The sequence below is a fragment of the Bombina bombina genome, chromosome 4 (genome assembly GCF_027579735.1).
Source record: "Bombina bombina isolate aBomBom1 chromosome 4, aBomBom1.pri, whole genome shotgun sequence".
In the NCBI taxonomy this organism is placed as follows: Eukaryota; Metazoa; Chordata; class Amphibia; order Anura; family Bombinatoridae; genus Bombina; species Bombina bombina.
Window position 1 is genome coordinate 1227725767 of NC_069502.1, and position 25973 is coordinate 1227751739.

Here is a 25973-nt window from a genome sequence, read left to right on the forward strand (position 1 = left end):
AATTTGTACTGAATAAAATCCCTAAAATCTATCTAGTCCTCCTATACGTTTGTGTGTATATACCTTTTAGCCTTTTTGGCGCTGTGATCACTAACACCGCTTTTTAGTATCTTTTCTTTTGAGGGGATTGGTTAGACCCCTTTTGTGATTCACAGCTTCAGGTATATCTTAGCGCTGATATATCATATTACTCTATATTGACTCACTTTGTATTTATTTTAACCAGGTACAATAGCTATTAAATAGTTAAGAACTATTTAATAGCTAAAATAGTTAAAATAATTACAAATTTACCTGTAAAAGAAATCCTAACCTAAGTTACAAATAAACCTAACACTACACTATCAATAAATTAATTAAATACAATTGCTACAAATAAATACAATTAAATAAACTAGCTAAAGTACAAAAAATAAAAAAGAACTAAGTTACAAAAAATAAAAAAATATTTACAAACATAATAAAAATATTACAACAATTTTAAACTAATTACACCTACTCTAAGCCCCCTAATAAAATAACAAAGCCCCCCAAAATAAAAAAATGCCCTACCCTATTCTAAATTACTACAGTTCAAAGCTCTTTTACCTTACCAGCCCTGAACAGGGCCCTTTGCGGACATGCCCCAAGAAATACAGCTCTTTTGCCTGTAAAAAAAACATACAATACCCAAGCCCCCCAACATTACAACCCACCACCCACATACCCCTAATCTAACCCAAACCCCCCTTAAATAAACCTAACACTAAGCCCCTGAAGATCATCCTACCTTGTCTTCACCATACCAGGTTCACCGATCGGTCCAGAAGAGCTCCTCCGATGTCCTGATCCAAGCCCAAGCGGGGGGCTGAAGAGGTCCATGATCCGGCTGAAGTCTTCATCCAAGCGGGGCAGAAGAGTTCTTCCATCCGATTGAAGTCTTCATCCAAGCGGCATCCATCCGGAGCGAAGCGGCAGCATCCTGAAGACCTCCACCGCGGAACATCCATCCTGGCCGACGACTGAACGACGAATGACGGTTCCTTTAAATGACGTCATCCAAGATGGCGTCCCTCGAATTCCGATTGGCTGATAGGATTCTATCAGCCAATCGGAATTAAGGTAGGTATATTCTGATTGGCTGATGGAATCAGCCAATCAGAATCAAGTTCAATCCGATTGGCTGATCCGATCAACCAATCAGATTGAGCTCGCATTCTATTGGCTGTTCCGATCAGCCAATAGAATGCGAGCTCAATCTGATTGGCTGATTGGATCAGCCAATCGGATTGAACTTGATTCTGATTGGCTGATTCCATCAGCCAATCAGAATATTCCTACCTTAATTCCGATTGGCTGATAGAATCCTATCAGCCAATCGGAATTCGAGGGACGCCATCTTGGATGACGTCATTTAAAGGAACCGTCATTCGTCGTTCAGTCGTCGGCCAGGATGGATGTTCCGCGGTGGAGGTCTTCAGGATGCTGCCGCTTCGCTCCGGATGGATGCCGCTTGGATGAAGACTTCAATCGGATGGAAGAACTCTTCTGCCCCGCTTGGATGAAGACTTCAGCCGGATCATGGACCTCTTCAGCCCCCCGCTTGGGCTTGGATCAGGACATCGGAGGAGCTCTTCTGGACCGATCGGTGAACCTGGTATGGTGAAGACAAGGTAGGATGATCTTCAGGGGCTTAGTGTTAGGTTTATTTAAGAGGGGTTTGGGTTAGATTAGGGGTATGTGGGTGGTGGGTTGTAATGTTGGGGGGCTTGGGTATTGTATGTTTTTTTTTACAGGCAAAAGAGCTGTATTTCTTGGGGCATGCCCCGCAAAGGGCCCTGTTCAGGGCTGGTAAGGTAAAAGAGCTTTGAACTGTAGTAATTTAGAATAGGGTAGGGCATTTTTTTATTTTGGGGGGCTTTGTTATTTTATTAGGGGGCTTAGAGTAGGTGTAATTAGTTTAAAATTGTTGTAATATTTTTATTATGTTTGTAAATATTTTTTTATTTTTTGTAACTTAGTTCTTTTTTATTTTTTGTACTTTAGCTAGTTTATTTAATTGTATTTATTTGTAGCAATTGTATTTAATTAATTTATTGATAGTGTAGTGTTAGGTTAATTGTAGGTAATTGTAGGTAGTTTATTTAATTAATTTATTGATAGTGTAGTTAATACTATTTATTATAGGGTTAGTGAGGCGGATTAGGGGTTAATAACTTTATTATAGTAGCGCTCAGGTCCGCTCGGCAGATTAGGGGTTAATAAGTGTAGGCAGGTGGAGGCGACGTTGTGGGGGGCAGATTAGGGGTTAATAAATATAATATAGGGGTCGGCGGTGTTAGGGGCAGCAGATTAGGGGTACATAGGGATAATGTAGCTGGCGGCGGCGTGCGGATGGCAGATTAGGGGTTAATAAGTGTAGGTAGCTGGCGGCGACGTTGTGGGGGGCAGATTAGGGGTTAATAAATATAATACAGGGGTCGGCGGTGTTAGGGGCAGCAGATTAGGGGTACATAAGGATAACGTAGGTGGCGGTCGGCAGATTAGGGGTTAAAAAAATTTAATCGAGTGGCGGCGATGTGGGGGGACCTCGGTTTAGGGGTACATAGGTAGTTTATGGGTGTTAGTGTACTTTAGAGCACAGTAGTTAAGAGCTTTATGAACCGGCGTTAGCCCAGAAAGCTCTTAACTACTGACTTTTTTCCTGCGGCTGGAGTTTTGTCGTTAGATGTCTAACGCTCACTTCAGAAACGACTCTAAATACCGGAGTTAGGAAGATCCCATTGAAAAGATAGGATACGCAATTGACGTAAGGGGATCTGCGGTATGGAAAAGTCGCGGCTGAAAAGTGAGTGTTAGACCCTATTTTGAGAGACTCTAAATACCGGCGGTAGCCTAAAACCAGCGTTAGGAGCCTCTAACGCTGGTTTTCACGGCTACCGCCAAACTCCAAATCTAGGTCTAAGTGAGGACACATTACCAGAAATAGATAATACATGCTTGCCTTCTTTACTGACATACCATCATCATTAGGATATAGTCTCAGGTTGATTGAGGAGGGCAATACCATATAAAATACATGTCTTTTTAGCTACACGACACACCAAAATGTGTATGACAGTGAAGCCCCTGTTGATAGCAGTTAGAGAATAGTGTCTGACTAAACCCACGGACAGTAGACCTAACATTCATTAACCTTCTGATTCATTACCTTAATAATTGACGAGATGGACAACATGTAATAGATCCAGCTATCCACCTTAGGCGGTGTAGTCCAGACATTAGACGACCCATATAGACATAATCCAAGTAACTTTAGACTAGGTCATTATGCATCACTATACTAGAATAACGTCTTGGTTAATGTCTTCCAGGGTTAAGGTATGTTCAATGTTTATTAAGGATGCTATGTTGTTGCTCGTTCTTATTTTTTCTGGACCCCATAAGACGCCAATTGTTTCATCATTATAATATTCATTTAAATGTGCCCCCCAGGGAATAGGTCCCCTTACTATTACTTATACCTTTATCATTTTCACTGTTATTAAATTATTTCATATTATAACTGGAGTCTTTTAATAACTCAGGTTTCATTTTACCTTATATAAGTACCCAACCCCCCCCCCCCCCCCCTCTGAGGTTGTTCACCTGTTATAGTAACAAGCTTAGACGGGTCTATCTTTTAAGGCTTCGCCCCTCCATTCTCCATTCCCTACTCCCTAACCCTCTCTTCCCTCCGCCTAATCCCCTGAAATAGGAGACTTTTTCTCCCGCTGCTGACCATCAATATTGACCAACTGTCTCTTACATATTCTGGACCTAAGTCCCTTACCCTTCAGGAACTCCACTGACTCCCCCCTCCCTTACCCTTCCACTAAACATGGCAATTATCTGACATCCCATACCTTACCTTGTCATTTCCCCCCCTTACCCTTGTAAATATTGACCATTTATGAATCCCTTGTCCATCTTGTTACACCTTTGAGCTTACATCGTAAGCAACGGAAATTAAATCCCATATAATTTCATTTTAATATTATTTTCATGTATGTCATCAAGTTGCCTTATTTGTTTCATCCATAGTCTGAGATTGTATTTTAATGTATATTATTTCATGACTTATGTGGAAATTATTGGTAACTTAATTTCCTTGAACCTCATTTGTCTGGTTGGGTAACTCTTAAACTTTGCTTACACTCCCCTAACCTCTACCGACCTCCTCTATAACCTTCTTACTTATTTGTATTCTTTTAATTTCCACCCCATTTTTTTTTCCCTTCTCCAAACATGATGCGCTCCTCCCCCCTTACATTTACTACATTAAACGTTAGAGGATTAAATTCCCCAAAAAAGAGGAGCCTTCTTGTTAATTATTTGACATCACTTAAAACTGATGTCGGCTTCCTTCAGGAGACCCATTGGATAGCAGGTGACGAACTGAGACTTAAAACTCCGCTTTTCCCCTATGTACAGCCAGTGTCCTATATAGGCAAAAGTAGTCTCGTCGCGATCTTGATCAACCGAAATCTCTCCTTCCAATGTTTGCATACAGAACAAGATAAAGAGGGACGATATGTCATGATAGTATGCAAGCTGAATAATTGCACATTTACCCTAGTCAATATATATGCTCCCAATCAGGGACAATTGAAATTTCTTAGAAAGACCTTTGCCTTAGTTGATCAAATTAAACAAGGCAACGTCCTTATTGGAGGTGACTTTAACCTAGTGTGGGAACCAGAGTTAGATAAGAGGTTTTCAGGCCCAGGATCTAGAGATACCCATAATAATTCATCCGCCCCAAGATTCTGAGACAGTGTACCAATATCAACTCTTCGATATCTGGCGTTCCCTAAACACAACTACAAGAGATTACTCATATCTGTCCCCGACACATAGATCCTATTCCAGGATAGACTATTTCTTTACAGATTCTTGGACTTTGAATGAAGTCCGCACAGTTATTATATCCCGTGTCCGTGGTCAGATCATGACGCAAAAACATAATTTATGTAAGAACTTACCTGATAAATTCATTTCTTTCATATTAGCAAGAGTCCATGAGCTAGTGACGTATGGGATATACATTCCTACCAGGAGGGGCAAAGTTTCCCAAACCTCAAAATGCCTACAAATACACCCCTCACCACACCCACAATTCAGTTTAACGAATAGCCAAGAAGTGGGGTGATAAAAAAGTGAGAAAGCATATAAAATAAGGAATTGGAATAATTGTGCTTTATACAAAATCATAACCACCACAAAAAAAGGGCGGGCCTCATGGACTCTTGCTAATATGAAAGAAATGAATTTATCAGGTAAGTTCTTACATAAATTATGTTTTCTTTCATGTAATTAGCAAGAGTCCATGAGCTAGTGACGTATGGGATAATGACTACCCAAGATGTGGATCTTTCCACACAAGAGTCACTAGAGAGGGAGGGATAAAATAAAGACAGCCAATTCCTGCTGAAAATAATCCACACCCAAAATAAAGTTTAATGAAAAACATAAGCAGAAGATTCAAACTGAAACCGCTGCCTGAAGTACTTTTCTACCAAAAACTGCTTCAGAAGAAGAAAATACATCAAAATGGTAGAATTTAGTAAAAGTATGCAAAGAGGACCAAGTTGCTGCTTTGCAGATCTGGTCAACCGAAGCTTCATTCCTAAACGCCCAGGAAGTAGAAACTGACCTAGTAGAATGAGCTGTAATTCTCTGAGGCGGAGTTTTACCCGACTCAACATAAGCAAGATGAATTAAAGATTTCAACCAAGATGCCAAAGAAATGGCAGAAGCTTTCTGGCCTTTTCTAGAACCGGAAAAGATAACAAATAGACTAGAAGTCTTACGAAAAGATTTCGTAGCTTCAACATAATATTTCAAAGCTCTAACAACATCCAAAGAATGCAACGATTTCTCCTTAGAATTCTTAGGATTAGGACATAATGAAGGAACCACAATTTCTCTACTAATGTTGTTGGAATTCACAACTTTAGGTAAAAATTCAAAAGAAGTTCGCAACACCGCCTTATCCTGATGAAAAATCAGAAAAGGAGACTCACAAGAAAGAGCAGATAATTCAGAAACTCTTCTGGCAGAAGAGATGGCCAAAAGGAACAAAACTTTCCAAGAAAGTAATTTAATGTCCAATGAATGCATAGGTTCAAACGGAGGAGCTTGAAGAGCTCCCAGAACCAAATTCAAACTCCAAGGAGGAGAAATTGACTTAATGACAGGTTTTATACGAACCAAAGCTTGTACAAAACAATGAATATCAGGAAGAATAGCAATCTTTCTGTGAAAAAAAAAACAGAAAGAGCAGAGATTTGTCCTTTCAAAGAACTTGCGGACAACCCCTTATCTAAACCATCCTGAAGAAACTGTAAAATTCTCGGTATTCTAAAAGAATGCCAGGAAAAATGATGAGAAAGACACCAAGAAATATAAGTCTTCCAGACTCTATAATATATCTCTCGAGATACAGATTTACGAGCCTGTAACATAGTATTAATCACAGAGTCAGAGAAACCTCTTTGACCAAGAATCAAGCGTTCAATCTCCATACCTTTAAATTTAAGGATTTCAGATCCTGATGGAAAAAAGGACCTTGTGACAGAAGGTCTGGTCTTAACGGAAGAGTCCATGGTTGGCAAGAGGCCATCCGGACAAGATCCGCATACCAAAACCTGTGAGGCCATGCCGGAGCTACCAGCAGAACAAACGAGCATTCCTTCAGAATCTTGGAGATTACTCTTGGAAGAAGAACTAGAGGCGGAAAGATATAGGCAGGATGATACTTCCAAGGAAGGGATAATGCATCCACTGCCTCCGCCTGAGGATCCCGGGATCTGGACAGATACCTGGGAAGTTTCTTGTTTAGATGGGACGCCATTAGATCTATTTCTGGAAATTCCCACATTTGAACAATCTGAAGAAATACCTCTGGGTGAAGAGACCATTCGCCCGGATGCAACGTTTGGCGACTGAGATAATCCGCTTCCCAATTGTCTACACCTGGGATATGAACCGCAGAGATTAGACAGGATCTGGATTCCGCCCAAACCAAAATTCGAGATACTTCTTTCATAGCCAGAGGACTGTGAGTCCCTCCTTGATGATTGATGTATGCCACAGTTGTGACATTGTCTGTCTGAAAACAAATGAACGATTCTCTCTTCAGAAGAGGCCAAAACTGAAGAGCTCTGAAAATTGCACGGAGTTCCAAAATATTGATCGGTAATCTCACCTCCTGAGATTCCCAAACTCCTTGTGCCGTCAGAGATCCCCACACAGCTCCCCAACCTGTGAGACTTGCATCTGTTGAAATTACAGTCCAGGTCGGAAGCACAAAAGAAGCCCCCTGAATTAAACGATGGTGATCTGTCCACCATATTAGAGAGTGTCGAACAATCGGTTTTAAAGATATTAATTGAGATATCTTCGTGTAATCCTTGCACCATTGCTTCAGCATACAGAGCTGAAGAGGTCGCATGTGAAAACGAGCAAAGGGGATCGCGTCCGATGCAGCAGTCATAAGACCTAGAATTTCCATGCATAAGGCTACCGAAGGGAATGATTGTGACTGAAGGTTTCGACAAGCTGCAATCAACTTTAGACGTCTCTTGTCTGTTAAAGACAGAGTCATGGACACTGAATCCATCTGGAAACCCAGAAAGGTTACCCTTGTCTGAGGAATCAAAGAACTTTTTGGTAAATTGATCCTCCAACCATGATCTTGAAGAAACAACACAAGTCGATTCGTATGAGATTCTGCTAAATGTAAAGACTGAGCAAGTACCAAGATATCGTCCAAATAAGGAAATACCACAATACCCTGTTCTCTGATTACAGACAGCAGGGCACCGAGAACCTTTGTAAAAATTCTTGGAGCTGTAGCTAGGCCAAACGGCAGAGCCACAAATTGGTAATGCTTGTCCAGAAACGAGAATCTCAGGAACTGATAATGATCTGGATGAATCGGAATATGCATCCTGTAAATCTATTGTGGACATATAATTCCCTTGCTGAACAAAAGGTAAGATAGTCCTTACAGTTACCATCTTGAACGTTGGTATCCTTACATAACGATTCAATATTTTTAGATCCAGAACTGGTCTGAAAGAATTCTCCTTCTTTGGTACAATGAAGAGATTTGAATAAAACCCCATCCCCTGTTCCGGAACTGGAACTGGCATAATTACTCCAGTCAACTCTAGATCTGAAACACATTTCAGAAATGCTTGAGCTTTTACTGGATTTACTGGGACACGGGAAAGAAAAAATCTCTTTGCAGGAGGTCTCAACTTGAAACCAATTCTGTACCCTTCTGAAACAATGCTCTGAATCCAAAGATTGTGAACAGAATTGATCCAAATTTCCTTGAAAAAAACGTAACCTGCCCCCTACCAGCTGAGCTGGAATGAGGGCCGCACCTTCATGTGGACTTAGAAGCAGGCTTTGCCTTTCTAGCTGGCTTGGATTTATTCCAGACTGGAGATGGTCTCCAAACTGAAACTGCTCCTGAGGATGAAGGATCAGGCTTTTGTTCTTTGTTGAAACGAAAGGAACGAAAACGATTATTAGCCCTGTTTTTACCTTTAGATTTTTTATCCTGTGGTAAAAAAGTTCCTTTCCCACCAGTAACAGTTGAAATAATGGAATCCAACTGAGAACCAAATAATTTGTTACCCTGGAAAGAAATGGAAAGTAAAGTTGATTTAGAAGCCATATCAGCATTCCAAGTTTTAAGCCATAAAGCTCTTCTAGCTAAAATAGCTAGAGACATAAACCTGACATCAACTCTGATAATATCAAAAATGGCATCACAGATAAAATTATTAGCATGCTGAAGAAGAATAATAATATCATGAGAATCACGATGTGTTACTTGTTGCGCTAAAGTTTCCAACCAAAAAGTTGAAGCTGCAGCAACATCAGCCAAAGATATAGCAGGTCTAAGAAGATTACCTGAACACAGATAAGCTTTTCTTAGAAAGGATTCAATTTTCCTGTCTAGAGGATCCTTAAACGAAGTACCATCTGACGTAGGAATAGTAGTACGTTTAGCAAGGGTAGAAATAGCCCCATCAACTTTAGGGATCTTGTCCCAAAATTCTAATCTGTCAGACGGCACAGGATATAATTGCTTAAAACGTTTAGAAGGAGTAAATGAATTACCCAAATTATCCCATTCTTTGGAAATTACTGCAGAAATAGCATTAGGAACAGGAAAAACTTCTGGAATAACCACAGGAGCTTTAAATACCTTATCTAAACGTTTAGAATTAGTATCAAGAGGACCAGAATCCTCTATTTCTAAAGCAATTAGTACTTCTTTAAGTAAAGAACAAATAAATTCCATTTTAAATAAATATGAAGATTTATCAGCATCAACCTCTGAGACAGAATCCTCTGAACCAGAGGAATCATCAGAATCAGAATGATGATGTTCATTTAAAAATTCATCTGTAGGGAGAGAAGTTTTAAAAGATTTTTTATGTTTACTAGAAGGAGAAATAACAGACATAGCCTTCTTTATGGATTCAGAAACAAAATCTCTTATATTATCAGGAACATTCTGCACCTTAGATGTTGAAGGAACTGCAACAGGCAATGGTACTTTACTAAAGGAAATATTATCTGCTTTAACAAGTTTGTCATGACAATCAATACAAACAACAGCTGGAGGAATAGCTACCAAAAGTTTACAGCAGATACACTTAGCTTTGGTAGATTCAGCACTTGACAGCGATTTTCCTGTAGTATCTTCTGACTCAGATGCAACGTGAGACATCTTGCAATATGTAAGAGAAAAAACAACATATATATAAAGCAAAATTGATCAAATTCCTTAAATGACAGTTTCAGGAATGGGAAAAAATGCCAAAGAACAAGCTTCTAGCAACCAGAAGCAATAAAAAATGAGACTTAAATAATGTGGAGACAAAAGCGACACCCATATTTTTTCGCGCCAAATAAGACGCCCACATTATTTGGCGCCTAAATGCTTCTGGCGCCAAAAATGACGCCACGTCCGGAACGCCGACATTTTTGGCGCAAAATAACGTAAAAAAATGATGCAACTTCCGGCGACACGTATGACGCCGGAAACGGAAATAGAATTTTTGCGCCAAAAAAGTCTGCGCCAAGAATGACGCAATAAAATGAAGCATTTTCAGCCCCCGCGAGCCTAACAGCCCACAGGGAAAAAGTCAAATTTTAAGGTAAGAAAAAATGTTAAATTAAAATGCATTATCCCAAATATGAAACTGACTGTCTGAAAATAAGGAAAGTTGAACATTCTGAGTCAAGGCAAATAAATGTTTGAATACATATATTTAGAACTTTATAAACAAAGTGCCCAACCATAGCTAGGAGTGTCACAGAAAATAAGACTTACTTACCCCAGGACACTCATCTACATATAGCAGATAGCCAAACCAGTACTGAAACGAGAATCAGTAGAGGTAATGGTATATATAAGAGTATATCGTCGATCTGAAAAGGGAGGTAAGAGATGAATCTCTACGACCGATAACAGAGAACCTATGAAATAGACCCCGTAGAAGGAGATCACTGCATTCAAATAGGCAATACTCTCCTCACATCCCTCTGACATTCACTGCACGCTGAGAGGAAAACCGGGCTCCAACTTGCTGCGGAGCGCATATCAACGTAGAATCTAGCACAAACTTACTTCACCACCTCCATCGGAGGCAAAGTTTGTAAAACTGAATTGTGGGTGTGGTGAGGGGTGTATTTGTAGGCATTTTGAGGTTTGGGAAACTTTGCCCCTCCTGGTAGGAATGTATATCCCATACGTCACTAGCTCATGGACTCTTGCTAATTACATGAAAGAAACTATCACAATGCCAAGTAATACGACGCTTACGTCCAGACCCAGATGGAAATTTCCACAATTCCTATGGAGGACAGACCCCCTTTTCCTGGGGTCACTTCAGGAAGCGACAACCGACTTTTTCCGACATAATTCGGAAGATGACACCTCGCAGCAAACTAGATGGGGGGCATTTAAGCATACATTAGAGGCTTATGTATCAGCAAACTAGCTAAGGCTAAAAAAGATAAAGGAGGACCCTTAGGGAAGTTGATGTGCGACCTACGAAAAGCAGATAGGTTGAACAAAATCAACCCCACCCCAATTCTTTCAAATGAAATCCTTCACCTTAAATCCCTCATTAAAGAAAGGGAAACTGAAAGGATTCAGGAAGCGGTAATGCAGTTTAGGCAACTTATGTACTCTAAGAGTAATAAAGCTACGACGAAGAGCGGCAGCAGCACGTATCCCCTTCCTATCCCATGAAGGCCAAACTGCGTCCACTACAGCAGACATCCGCACCATGTTTGCGGAATACTACTCTAAATTGTACAATATAGATATACATGAGCGCCCCATCGCAGCCCACGTTCAGGATATCTCAGATTTCTTGAAAACCTTACAACTACCACAATTGGCGGATGCGGAGATATTGCTACAACCATTTTCGTCAAGAGAGATTGAGAATGTCTTAAAACAGATACAAAACAATAAAGCCCCATGCCCAGATGGCTTCACGGGAACATTTTATAAGAAATTAAAGCCGCAGCTCTTGGAAATCTTAAAGTGCCTTTTTAATGAAATTAGGGAGTCGGGAGAGATACGAAGGGAATTCCTGGAGGCTACGATTATCCCCGTTCCTAAACCAGGAAAAGATCAAACAGAATGTGGTAATTACCTTATACTCAGCCCCATATGCGAGAGTGAGAGGCATGGGATTCTGCTCTGCTGAGTTTTCAATTAGTAATGGAACCAGGCAAGGTTGCCCCCTCTCTCCACTCATCTTTGCACTGGCAATGGAACCGTACGCCCAAAGAATCAAACAGTTTAACCAGGATGTAGGGGTGCCAATCAAATCTCCTCCAGAAAAGATAGTTCTTTTCACTGATGATGTGACCCTGCTTTTAACGATGCCACTGACCTCCATACCCGCAGTCTTTACTGTGATTCATGTGATAATTACAGTTTATTACTTCGTAATCTCCAAGGCTTAATAGAGAAATGGGACTTCAAGGAGCTGTCTTGGTTAGGTAGAGTAGCCGCGGTAAAAATGTCCCTGATTCCAAAGATTTTATATATATTTAGATGTATCCCACTCAATGTCCCAAAACCCACCTTATTTCAGATACATAAACTTTTTGCTAACTACATATGGCAAAACAAAGCCCCCATTGCCTTTAACACACTACATAGATCTTTTTCCCGAGGGGGTACAGCAGCACCTAATGTCTTCACTTATTACGAAGCAACAAGATTATCTCACGTCTCTGAGTGGGGCATCAAAGAAGATAGACCAGGCTGATATCTCCTGGAGGCCTCTGGGATACCAGAGGACCTGGGTCTGATAGATCTAATTTGGGTCCCTAACAGGACGAAACTACAACCATTTTTACACAATGTCGTAGTGAAGCATAATTTAAACATTTGGGAATCTCTAAGACATAGAATACTGATCGCCCCCCATCCTTCGCCAATACATGGGACAGTGGGATTTTTCTGGGACCTCAGAAATATCAATTCAGGTGGGTACTGAAGGGTTATTCCACTATCGGAGATTTTTTCAATCAGCATTAAACCCTAGACCTTTCGCTGCTAAAGATCAGATTTAACCCAACCCCACCTTGGTTTCCTTTTGAATTCATAAGAGTTATTAGTTTCCTGAGAACTTGGGGATTTCTTGCGACTACCATTAGAAAACCCTCTCCATGGGAAATCGGTTGGAACAGGGGTTGTAAACAACCCAAACCTCTTACATTGTACTATAACCTACTCCTTTCAGATCTCACCCAAGGAATTCCATGGCAATATAAGGCCTAAATTCGAGAAGTAGGCACCAACATTCCTGATCAAGATTGGGACGAGGCTATTTCTCTTACAAAGAAAACCATACATTGCATCACTATGCTAGAAGTATATATCAAGGTATTGCTAAAATGGCATAGAACCCCTGTCAAACTTTCCAAAATGTACCCAGAATCCTCGCCCATGTGTTGGCGAGAATGTGGAAATGAAGGTACTAACCTCCATATCTGGTGGGAATGTCCGAAACTATCTCCGTTGTGGAGAGAAGTTAAAGACGTGTAACTCTACATTTAATAAATCAGGTAACACCACTTAGCGCCCTACTACATATACTGGGAGACGATATAACACAAATGTCGAAGAGACTGTTGGTGTACATTTTCACGGCAACCAAACTTTGCATAGCAAGATCTTGGAAATCCCCCAAACCCCCTAGCCTATCAGAAATCAAAGGTGTGATTGACTATATGGCAAATATGGAGAGACATTTTTACAATTCGATTGATCAGATGGATGTCTACTGGCTAGTTTGGGACGCTTGGCTACATAAATAGGGAGATCCTTACACATATATGCACATTGGTGTATTTAAGCGCCTACATATTTGCAGACTTATTTTTCTTTCATCCCCTAAATTCCCCCCCCCCTTTTTTTTTTTTTTTTTTTCTTTCTTTACAACCCCTTCCTAATCCCTAACTTCTTTCCTACCCTATTCGTTACCCAACTTATATCCAGTCCTCTCTGACCTGACCATAATCTTCTAACAATCCATTAATCATTTATTTTAGTTACAGTTTATCCACTATGACTCTCTGTTCTTAAAGTTGTTACTGATTGGCCCCATTGAAGGTTATTTTACCAAATTTATTTGTTTAATAATGTGACATAAATCATGTTTTTATTACTATCTCTGAATAATGTGAATAATATCTGTTCCAAATTACCATTACACGAAATGTTTATATAACGTTGTAATTATTGATCAATATCTCGTATGTTATGTTTTTCTCCCTGTATTCGTTAATATTTTGTACAGATTTGAATATGACAATTATGTGTATTTGTTCACACATTAATTATCTTTCAATAAAACAGATTTGGAAAAAAAAAAATTCAGCATTTAAAATAGAAGTAAATGTCTGTGTAATGTCAGCATAATTACAAGGCTTACACCACACTATGGTGGTCACATCTATACATTCCATGATTAAGTCATGAAGTTTGTTGTTCTGCTAATGGTTCTATCGGAGAAGGAGACAATTTGCATAAGGCTATCCTAAGAAAACAGTAACATGTAATATGTGTATACTTGATGGGACATGCATAAGGCTATCCTAAGTAATAAGTAACATGTAATATGTGAAGATTTGATGGGATATTCATAAGGCTATCCTACGAAAACAGTAACATGTAATATGTGTAGACTTGATGGGACATGCATAAGGCTATCCTAAGGAAACAGTAACATGTAATATGTGTAGACTTGATGGGACATGCATAAGGCTATCCTAAGGAAACAGTAACATGTAATATGTGTAGACTTGATGGGACATGCATAAGGCTATCCAAAGGAAACAGTAACATGTAATATGTGTAGACTTGATGGGACATGCATAAGGCTATACTAAGTAATAAGTAACATGTAATATGTGTAGACTTAATGGGACATGCATAAGGCTATCCTAAGTAATAAGTAACATGTAATATGTGTAGACTTGATGGGACATACATAAGGTTATACTAAGTAATAAGTAACATGTAATATGTGTAGACTTGATGGGACATACATAAGGCTATACTAAGTAATAAGTAACATGTAATATGTGTAGACTTGATGGGACATGTATAAGGCTATACAAAGTAATAAGTAACATATAATAAGTATAGACTTGATGGGACATACATAAGGCTATGCTAAGTAATAAGTAACATGTAATATGTGTAGACTTGATGGGACATACATAAGGTTATCCTAAGTAATAAGTAACGTGTAATATGTGTAGACTTGATGGAACATACGAAATTTATGCTTACCTGATAAATTTATTTATTTCTTGACACGATGAGTCCACGGATCATCTAAATACTATTGGGATATTCACCTCCTGTCCAGCAGGAGTGCGCAAAGAGCAGCAAACCTGTTAAATATCACTTCCCTTCTATCCAACCCCAGTCATTCGACCGAAGTAAAGGAGAAAAAGGAAGCAACAAGGTGCAGAGGTGCCTGAGGTTTAGAACATAAAAAATATCCTGTCATCAAAAACAGGGCGAGCCGTGGACTCATCGTGTCAAGAAATAAATACATTTATCAGGTAATCATAAATTTTGTTTTCTTTCTAATGACACAATGAGTCCACGGATCATCTAATTACTATTGGGAATCAATACCCAAGCTAGAGGACACAGATGATAAGGAAGGGACAAGACAGGGAACCTAAACAGAAGGCACCACTGCTTGAAGGCAAAAGTCTCAAACTTATAGAATTTTGAAAAAGTATGTAGAGAGGACCAGGTTGCAGCCTTGCAAATCTGTTCTACAGAAGCTTTATTTTTGAATGCCCAGGAAGAGGAAACAGCCCTTGTAGAATGAGCCGTAACCTTCTCAGGAGGCTGCTGTCCAGCAGTTTCATAGGCCAAGCGAATTATACTCTTCAGCCACAAAGAAAGAGAAGTAGCCGTAGCTTTCTGCCCCTTACGTTTCCCAAAGAAAACTACAAACAGAGCAGAAGACTGACGAAAATCCTTAGTCGCCTGTAAATAGAATTTCAGAGCACGAACCACGTCTAGGTTGTGCAGAAGACGTTCCTTATGAGAAGAAGGATTAGGACATAAAGAAGGAACAACAATCTCATGATTAATGTTCCGATCTGAAACTACTTTAGGAAGAAAACCCAATTTAGTAGGTAAAACAACCTTATCTGAGTGAAAGATAAGATAGGTAGACTCATGCTGTAAAGCCGAGAGTTCAGAGACTCTATGAGCAGAAGAAATAGCAACAAGAAACAAAACCTTCCAAGATAACAACTTAATATCTAAGGAATGCATAGGTTCAAAAGGAGCCTGCTGAAGAACTTTAAGAGCAAGGTTAAGACTCCAGGGAGGAGTAAAAGGTTTGTGACCAAGGCCTGACAGAACGATTGAACATCTGGTACCTCTGCCAGACGTTTATTTAACAAAATAGATAAGGCAGAAATTTGACCGTCCAAGGAGTTTGCCGATAACCCCTTCTCCAAACCCTCTTGGAGAAAATATAAAATCCTAGGAATCTGAACTCTACTCCAAGAGTAGCCTTTGGAATCGCTCCAATACAGATATTTACGCCAAATCTTATGGTAAATTTTCCTGGTAACAGGCTTGCGAGACTGAATCATAGTCTCAATGACCTGATCTGAAAAACCACGCCTAGATAAAATTAAGCGTTCAATCTCCAAGCAATCAGCTTCAGAGAAACTAGATTTGGATGAAGGAAGGGCCCTTGAAGTAGAAGGGCCTTTCTTAGAGGAAATTTCCAAAGAGGGAGAGATGACATCTCCACTAGGTCTGCATACCAAATCCTGCGAGGCAACGCTGGAGCAATGAGAATCACTGATGCTCTCTCTTGCTTGATCCGAGCAATGACCCGAGGAAGGAGAGCAAACGGAGGAAATAGGTATGCAAGATTGAAATTGCAAGTAATTGCCAGAGCATCTATCAGAATGGCCTGAGGGTCCCTGGACCTCGACCCATACCTTGGGAGCTTGGCATTCTGACAAGATGCCATGAGATTTAGATCCAGCTGTCCCCATTTGAGAATCAAGTTGGAAAACACTTCCGGATGCAATTCCCATTCCCCCAGGTGAAAGGTCTGTCTGCTCAGAAAATCCGCTTCCCAATTATCCACTCCTGGAATGTGGATCGCAGACAGACAACAGTTGTGGGTCTCCGCCCACTGAATAATCTTGGACACCTCTTTCATGGCCAAAGAACTCCGAGTTCCACTCTGATGGTTGATGTAAGCCACTGAGGTTGTGTTGTCCGACTGAAATCTGATAAACCGGGCAGAAGCTAACTGAGGCCAGGCCAGAAGAACATTGAAGATTGCTCTTAGCTCTAGAATGTTTATGGGGAGAACAGATTCTTCCCAAGTCCATGTCCCCTGAAGGCCCCAGACTGCTCCCCAAACTGTCAGGCTGGCATCCGTAGTCACTATTACCAAGAAAGGTCTGCAAAAAGAATCTCTTGTCATCTGATCTAAATGAATTCACGGAGACAGATCCGCGTAATCCACGTTCCACTGTCTGAGCATGCATAACTGAAGAGGTCTGAGATGGAAACGAGCAAAAGGAACAATATCCATGGCGGCTACCATGAGACCGATTACCTCCATACATTCCGTCAGAAATATTTTCATCAAAACGGAATCTATTATGGTTCCCAAAAAGACTACCCTTGTAGATGGAATTAAGGAACTCTTTCCAGATTCACCTTCCAACCGTGAGAGCGCAGGAAGGATACAAGCATCTCCGTGTGGGAGATTGCTAGATGAAAAGACTGGGACTAAACCAGAATGTCATCCAGATAAGACACCACTGCAATACCCTGTAACCGGAGCACTGCCAACAGAGATCCCAGAACCTTAGAAAAATTTCTGGGAGCTGTAGCTAGTCCAAAAGGAAAAGCCACAAACTGGAAGTGTTTGTGGAGAAAAGCAAATCTCAGAAACTTGTGATGATCCCTGTGAATGGGAACATGAAGGTACGCATCCTTTAAATCTACTGTTGTCATAAATTGACCCTCTTAATCTAAGGGAAGAATGGAACGAATAGTTTCCATTTTGAAGGACGGAATTTGTTTAGACTCTTGAGATCCAAGATTGGTCTGAAGGTTCCCTCTTTCTTGGGAACCACAAACAGATTGGAGTTAAATCCCAGACCCTGATCCTGTACTGGAACAGGAACTATCACTCCCATTTCAGATATATCCCGAACACAACATAAGAACGCCTCTCTTTTTATCTGGTCTACAGATAATCTTGAGAGAAGAAATCTGCCCCTGGGGGGAAAGGTCTTGAATGTTTTTTAGAGGGACAGGAGGGTTTACCCTTGAAGTTTCGAAAGAAACAAAAATTACTCTGACGTCCCTTCTGCTTAGACTTCTTATCCTGAGGAAGGAAATTACCCTTTCCTCCTGTAATGTCAGACATTATCTCAGCCAAAGCTGGGTCAAACAAGGTCTTACCCTTGTAAGGAATAGACAAAAGCTTAGACTTAGATGACACATCTGCATACCAAGCTCTTCGAGCCAGAATGGCAAAACTAGACATCTTTGCTCCCAACTTGATAACTTGAAGGGAAGCATCAGAAATGAAATAATTGGCCAATTTAAGAGCCCTGATCCTGTCCTGGATCTCTTCAAGGGGAATGTCTGTTTAAAAGCAATCAGACAACGCATCAAACCAATATGCCGCCGCGCTAGAAACAGTAGCAATACACACCGCAGGTTGCCATTGTAAACCCTGGTGAACATACATTTTCTTAAGAAAACCCTCCAGTTTTTTATACATAGGGTCCTTAAAAGAACAGCTATCCTCTATGGAAATAGCAGTTCTCTTAGCTAAAGTGGAAATTGCCCCTTCCACCTTGGGGACCGTTTGCCAAGACTCGATAGTGATCAATGGGAAACATCTTCTTAAAAATAGGAGAAGGAGAAAAAGGAATACCCAGCTTCTCCCATTCCTTAACAATAATTTCTGAAGCCCTATCTGGTACGGGAAAACATTCCAGCATGGAAGGTACATCATAATACTTGTTAAGTTTACTAGACTTTTTAGGGTTGACAATGACAGCAGAGTCCGAATCGTCCAGAGTAGCCAAAACCTCCATGAGTAGTAAACAGAGGTGTTCAAACTTAAACCTGAAAAATACAACTTCAGCATCAGAGGAAGGAATTACACTGTCAGAATCTAAGATTTCACCCTCAGATGCTTCCAAAAAATCCTCCTCATCAGATTTATGAGAGGAAACATTCGGAATAGCCACGACCGAGTCAGATACCTTACGCACTGATTCTTTAGACTTGTAGCATTGGAAAAGCAGACAACGCATCAGAAACTGCAGAAGACATGAGGTAAGCAATGTCTTGCAAGGAGACCCCAGCCAGAGCTTGAGAAGAAACGCAGGGCACTGAATTAATGGGTACTAAAATTTGGGACACCTGAGGAGAAAACTGCGGCATATCTTGCGCATTGTCAGAAGACTCCTGGACAGCATCCGTCTTACACAATATAGGCTCAAAAAAAACCTATCCTTAAGATTTAATGTTCTCTCAACACATGAGGAACAAAAAGGAATTGGTGGTTCAATATTAGCATTCAAACATAAAGGACATCTGTAATCTATAACAGAGGCTTGGTCCATCTTAACAGAATAAATATAAATAATTAAATGATTAAATTATGAACAATTTAAATAAAGAAAAAAACATTACTGTTTCTTTAAATTTTAAAATGAAACTGCTTTATTTTTTAAAACCTGAATCCAAACTGGAGCTGTTTCAGTAATGTCAGGCTAACAAATGACAGTTAAACTTGAAAAACTATAAGATGCAGATATCTCTCCTCCATACACAGGGAGTAAGAGAATAACAAATGCGCAATAGATACATTTTTACCTCACACAGGCCCCGCCCATTGTGGGCGTGTCAAAAATAACATCTCAGCAGACATCTTAATGCAAAAACGTTAATAAAACCACCAAAATGAGCCAAGTTCTCATCAAGTCCCCAGTGCCTGCAATACTGCCATACATAATCCCCTTACAACACTAGGAGTAATGTATTAAATATCCCTGTTAGGGAAATAGTAAACTGCCATGTCTTAAGAAAATAAATTAGCACTTACCTCAATAATCTGCCTGGCAGCAAGGCAGCTCACTAGGTTTAGAGAAGTCCTTTCCCTCACATGGACCTGTGGAAAATAATAATAAGGGCAGCAACTTTTATTTAAATATGAGGGAGGCGCAGTGAGAATTATGTCCCACAAGTTCCCTTTGCTTAAAAGCCACCAATGCTCTACTGAAAAGACTGAAATGGACTACAGCTACACCCTGGAGGAAAAACAGCACATACTAGTACGGCAAATAAAATAATAATCTCTTGATTGAAGAATGTTTCCAGACACCTAACTTTACCACTTCCTTGCTCTAACGTAGGCAAAGAGAATGACTGGGGTTGGAGGGAAGGGAGGTGATATTTAACAGCTTTGCTGTGGTGCTCTTTGCCGCCTCCTGCTGGCCAGGAGGTGAATATCCCAATAATAATTACATGATCCGTGGACTCATCATGTCATTAGAAAGAAAACGGTTAATTGAACTGTGTAAACTCTATACCAGATAAAGCCTCCCTTACTAATGGAGTCTCTCACAGTTGACTCCACGTGTGTATAATACTAAAAAGGGAGTTAAGTAGGGGGCGCCACAGGCAATCTGGAATTTCTAAAATTCTTAATCCGCTTAGTTAAATTTAGTTCATTAAGGAGTTCCATTTAGTTATTAGTGACTTTACTTCACCTAATATAATATTCACCTAAGTGTCGCACAGGATTTTATATTAGGTGAAGTAAAGTCACTGATAACTAAATGGAACTCTGACACCTTTCAATCACCTTAGAAATGAACGGAACTGTAAAACATCTTAAATCTGCAACAAGTGTGGCGTTCTATTATTATCTGATCTAATGGCTACAAAACTACTGTTTGCTACAAAACTACTGTTTGCTACAAAACTACTGTTTGCTACAAAACTACTGTTTGCAAAACAGAGACTGAGCAATAATATAAATGTACAAAGCGCTTTATTGCAACAATCATTACGGTTCCAATATTTTACGGCCAAAATTGTATATGTAAGTTATATATCTTGCATCTTGAAAATAACCAACTTGTTTTACAATTAACTTGGTTTAAGTCAAGCGAAATTTTAGCAAATCAAGCATTTTGTATGTGTTTAGCTTACTATTTTAATATTTTTATATTTATCGGCTGTTAGGACACCGGTGTCTTTTTTTAAGGGAACAATATTATTATAATGAGAAAATATTTTTTTCCTTTTCTCAGAAATATAACTGCATTTAATAATAGGTATAGGAAATTGAACTATTTAAACTGTCATTTATTAAATTTTGAATTTATTTCTTAATTCTGTACACATTGCTTAATTTTGATCACATTCACAAAAATTATTACCAACACTATCATCTAACAATAGCTCACATTATAAGATCTTCTAACGTCAGTCAATCTATTATCACCTGTATCAAAAAAGTGTTCAAAAATAGTTTTTTAAGTTTTTTTAATTTTAAAATGATATAAACATAATAGATGTAGAATTACCATTAGTGCTTTTTAATCCGTCACAACTTCTGCACATCACATTTACACTATAACTAGATAAAGAGATTTAATACGAAACAATTCAATTTAATATCAAGAACACAGAGCATGTTATCAAACCTTCCTAATCCACACTTAATGTTTGACTATTAACTATAAGAAAAAAAGGAAAACTAGCCTCAAATTTGTTCCTTACTGAACTAAATTTAACCAAGCTGATTAAGAATTTTAGAAAATCCAGATTGCCTATGGCGCCCCCTACTTAACCCCCTTTTTGTCCTAAGTTAACAGTAACATGTAATATTTGTATACTTGATGGGACATGCATAAGGCTATACTAAGTAATAAGTTACATGTAATATGTGTAGACTTGATGGGACATGCATAAGGCTATACTAAGTAATAAGTAACATGTAATATTTGTATACTTGATGGGACATACATAAGGCTATACTAAGTAATAAGTAACATGTAATATGTGTAGACTTGATAGGACATGCATAAGGCTATACTAAGTAATAAGTAACATGTAATATGTGTAGACTTGATGGGACATACATAAGGCTATACTAAGTAATAAGTAACATGTAATATGTGTAGACTTGATGGGACATACATAAGGCTATACTAAGTAATAAGTAACATGTAATATGTGTAGACTTGATTGGACATACATAAGGCTATACTAAGTAATAAGTAACATGTAATATGTGTAGACTTGATGGAACATGTATAAGGCTATCCTAAGTAATAAGTAATATGTGTAGACTTGATGGGACATACATAAGGCTATACTAAGTAATAAGTAACAGTAATATGTGTAGACTTGATAGGACATGCATAAGGCTATACTAAGTAATAAGTAACATGTAATATGTGTAGACTTGATAGGACATGCATAAGGCTATACTAAGTAATAAGTAACATGTAATATGTGTAGACTTGATGGGACATACATAAGGCTATACTAAGTAATAAGTAACATGTAATATGTGTAGACTTGATTGGACATACATACGGCTATACTAAGTAATAAGTAACATGTAATATGTGTAGACTTGATTGGACATACATAAGGCTATACTAAGTAATAAGTAACATGTAATATGTGTAGACTTGATGGGACATACATAAGGCTATACTAAGTAATAAGTAACATGTAATATGTGTAGACTTGATTGGACATACATAAGGCTATACTAAGTAATAAGTAACATGTAATATGTGTAGACTTGATGGAACATGTATAAGGCTATCCTAAGTAATAAGTAATATGTGTAGACTTGATGGGACATACATAAGGCTATACTAAGTAATAAGTAACATGTAATATGTGTAGACTTGATGGGACATGCATAAGGCTATACTAAGTAATAAGTAACATGTAATATGTGTAGACTTGATGGGACATGCATAAGGTTATACTAAGTAATAAGTAACATGTAATATGTGTAGACTTGATGGGACATACATAAGGCTATCCTAAGTAATAAGTAACATGTAATATGTGTAGACTTGATGGGACATACATAAGACTATGCTAAGTAATAAGTAACAGTAATATGCGTAGGCTTGATGGGACATGCATAAGGCTATACTAAGTAATAAGTAACATGTAATATGTGTAGACTTGATGGGACATGCATAAGGCTATACTAAGTAATAAGTAACATGTAATATGTGTAGACTTGATGGGACATGCATAAGGCTATCCTAAGGAAACAGTAATATGTAATATGTGTAGACTTGATGGGACATACATAAGGCTATACTAAGTAATACGTAACATGTAATATGTGTAGACCTGATGGGACATACATAAGGTTATACTAAGTAATAAGTAACATGTAATATGTGTAGACTTGATGGGACATACATAAGGTTACCCTAAGTAATAAGTAACATGTAATATGTGTAGACCTGATGGGACATACATAAGGCTATACTAAGTAATACGTAACATGTAATATGGGTAGACTTGATGGGACATACATAAGGCTATACTAAGTAATAAGTAACATGTAATATGTGTAGACTTGATGGGACATGCATAAGGCTATACTAAGTAATAAGTAACAGTAATATGTGTAGACTTGATGGGACATACATAAAGTTATACTAAGTAATAAGTAACATGTAATATGTGTAGACTTGATAGGACATACATAAGGCTATAATAAGTAATAAGTAACATGTAATATGTGTAGACTTGATGGGACATACATAAGGCTATACTAAGTAATAAGTAACATGTAATATGTGTAGACTTGATGGGACATACATAAGGCTATACTAAGTAATAAGTAACATGTAATATGTGTAGACTTGATGGGACATGCATAAGGCTATACTAAGTAATAAGTAACATGTAATATGTGTAGACTTGATGGGACATACATAAGGCTATACTAAGTAATAAGTAACAGTAATATGTGTAGACTTGATGGGACATACATAAGGCTATCCTAAGTAATAAGTAATATGTGTAGTCTTGATGGGACATACATAAGGCTATACTAAGTAATAAGTAACATGTAATATGTGTAGACTTGATGGGACATACATAAGGCTATACTAAGTAATAAGTAACATGTAATATGTGTAGACTTGATGGGACATACATAAGGCTATACTAAGTAATAAGTAACATGTAATATGTGTAGACTTGATGGGACATGCATAAGGCTATACTAAGTAATAAGTAACATGTAATATGTGTAGACTTGATGGGACATACATAAGGCTATACTAAGTAATAAGTAACATGTAATATGTGTAGACTTGATGGGACATACATAAGGCTATACTAAGTAATAAGTAACATGTAATATGTGTAGACTTGATGGGACATACATAAGGTTATACTAAGTAATAAGTAACATGTAATATGTGTAGACTTGATGGGACATGCATAAGGCTATACTAAGTAATAAGTAACATGTAATATGTGTAGACTTGGTGGGACATACATAAGGCTATTCTAAGTAAACAGTAACATGCAATATGTGTAGACTTGATGGACCTTTTGGTTCTTATCTAACATCAATTTCTCTGTTTTATGTTTCTATACTAAGACTGCACAAGTAATTTGGGAAGACTTTGAATTCTTTTGGGTGTTATGTACCTATGTGTGAATGTTTAGTGACAGGTGTAACTCTCACCTTGCATAAGAAATAATGAAAGTAATACACAGCCGGCCAGAAATCCCCCAACCGCTCTCCAGTACGCCCCATACACCTGCAGGGCAACCGCTCCTTCTTTCTTCTCCTCCTCCCCGAGAGCAGAGGCAGTCACTGGGTCTGTCTGATGTCCGTTATCATCGTCTACACCTTTACAGACGGCTTAGGGCAACAAAAGTAATAAGATAGCTTTATTGTCCTTCATAGCACAGATCACCCTGCCCCCCCCGTCCATTATATAGCAAGTGGCCACCAGCAAATACGTTCATTATAGTCTTAGAGGTTACCAGTTCCTACGTCCATTATAGTCCTAGAGATCACCAGCTCCTCTATCCTAGAGGGCACACTTATCAACTCATAACACATAGTTATAAAAGTAAAATAAATAAATCCAAGCCAAAGTCGCTAAATAAAGATGTGCTAAGAGAAATTAGGAAAAACATAGGGCATTTCAATTATTCAAAGAAAATAGTACAGACTCCAGACTTCCAAATATATAAGGAATGTAAAAAAGCAAACAAATTGGCCAAAATTGAAGATTAAAGATTAACCCCTTAATGACAACTGACGTACCAGGTACGTCCTGCAAAAACTTGCAGTTAGTGACAATGGACGTACCTGGTACGTCAGTTGTCTTAGAGAGTGCTGGAAGCGATCGCAATCGCTTCCAGCAGCTCTCAGGGCATTGCAGTGATGCCTCGATATTGAGGCATCCTGCAATACCCTTTAGAAAGCATCCGATGTGGCCCTCTCTGCACCGGTAGCGATGCGGCCGTTCGTTGGTGGGTGGGAGCTTACAGGGAGGAGGGTGGGCGGCCCATCGCTACCCGGCATCCGGTTCCTTCAAGTGTATTGTGCACGCCGGATGCCGGGAGCGTGCGGGGGCTGCGTGCACGCGCGCGTGTGTGTGTGTGTGTGCGCGCGCGCGCGCAGCAATCACTGGCACTGCCACCAATGAATTTAGGTAAGAGGGAGGGGGGCAGAATTTTTTTAAAAAATGATCTGGATCTGGGGGTGGGGGGGTGGGGGGGGGGGGGTTGGGGCAGCTACACTACAGAAAAAATAAAAATAAAACATGTAACAAAACACTTTATTTTTTGGGGAAAACTGGGTACTGGCAGACAGCTGCCAGTACCCAAGATGGTGGCAATTAGGTAGGTGGGGAGGGTTAGAGAGGTGTTTGGGGGGGATCAGGGAGGTTGGGGGTTAAGGCAGGGGTCCATCACAGCTGAATAATTAAAAAAAACAAAAAACAAAAAAAAAACACCTTTTATTTTAGTACTGGCAGACTTTCTGCCAGTACTTAAGATGGCGGGGACAATTGTGGGGTGGGGGAGGGAAGAGAGCTGTCTGGGAGGGATCAGGGGGTGGGATGTGTCAGGTGGGAGGCTAATCTCTACACTAAAGCTAAAATTAACCCTGCAAGCTCTCTACAAGCTACCTAATTAACCCCTTCACTGCTGGGCTTAATACAAGTGTGGTGCGCAGCAGCATTTAGCGGCCTCCTAATTGCCAAAAAGCAACGCCAAAGCCATATATGTCTGCTATTTATGAACAAAGGAGATCCCAGAGAAGCATTTACAACCA

The 25973-nt window shown here is 39.2% G+C and overlaps 1 protein-coding gene across 3 annotated transcripts in view; it reads right to left on the reverse strand.

Moving 5' to 3' along the window:
- ABCC10 (ATP binding cassette subfamily C member 10) overlaps positions 1–25973 on the reverse strand; it is a 628132-nt gene that overhangs the window by 345212 nt on the left and 256947 nt on the right. For all 3 annotated transcript variants that reach the window (XM_053712768.1, XM_053712767.1, XM_053712766.1), the window contains one exon: positions 24369–24548. In XM_053712768.1, the coding sequence (XP_053568743.1) occupies positions 24369–24548 (180 nt within the window). The remainder of the gene's footprint in view (positions 1–24368; positions 24549–25973) is intronic.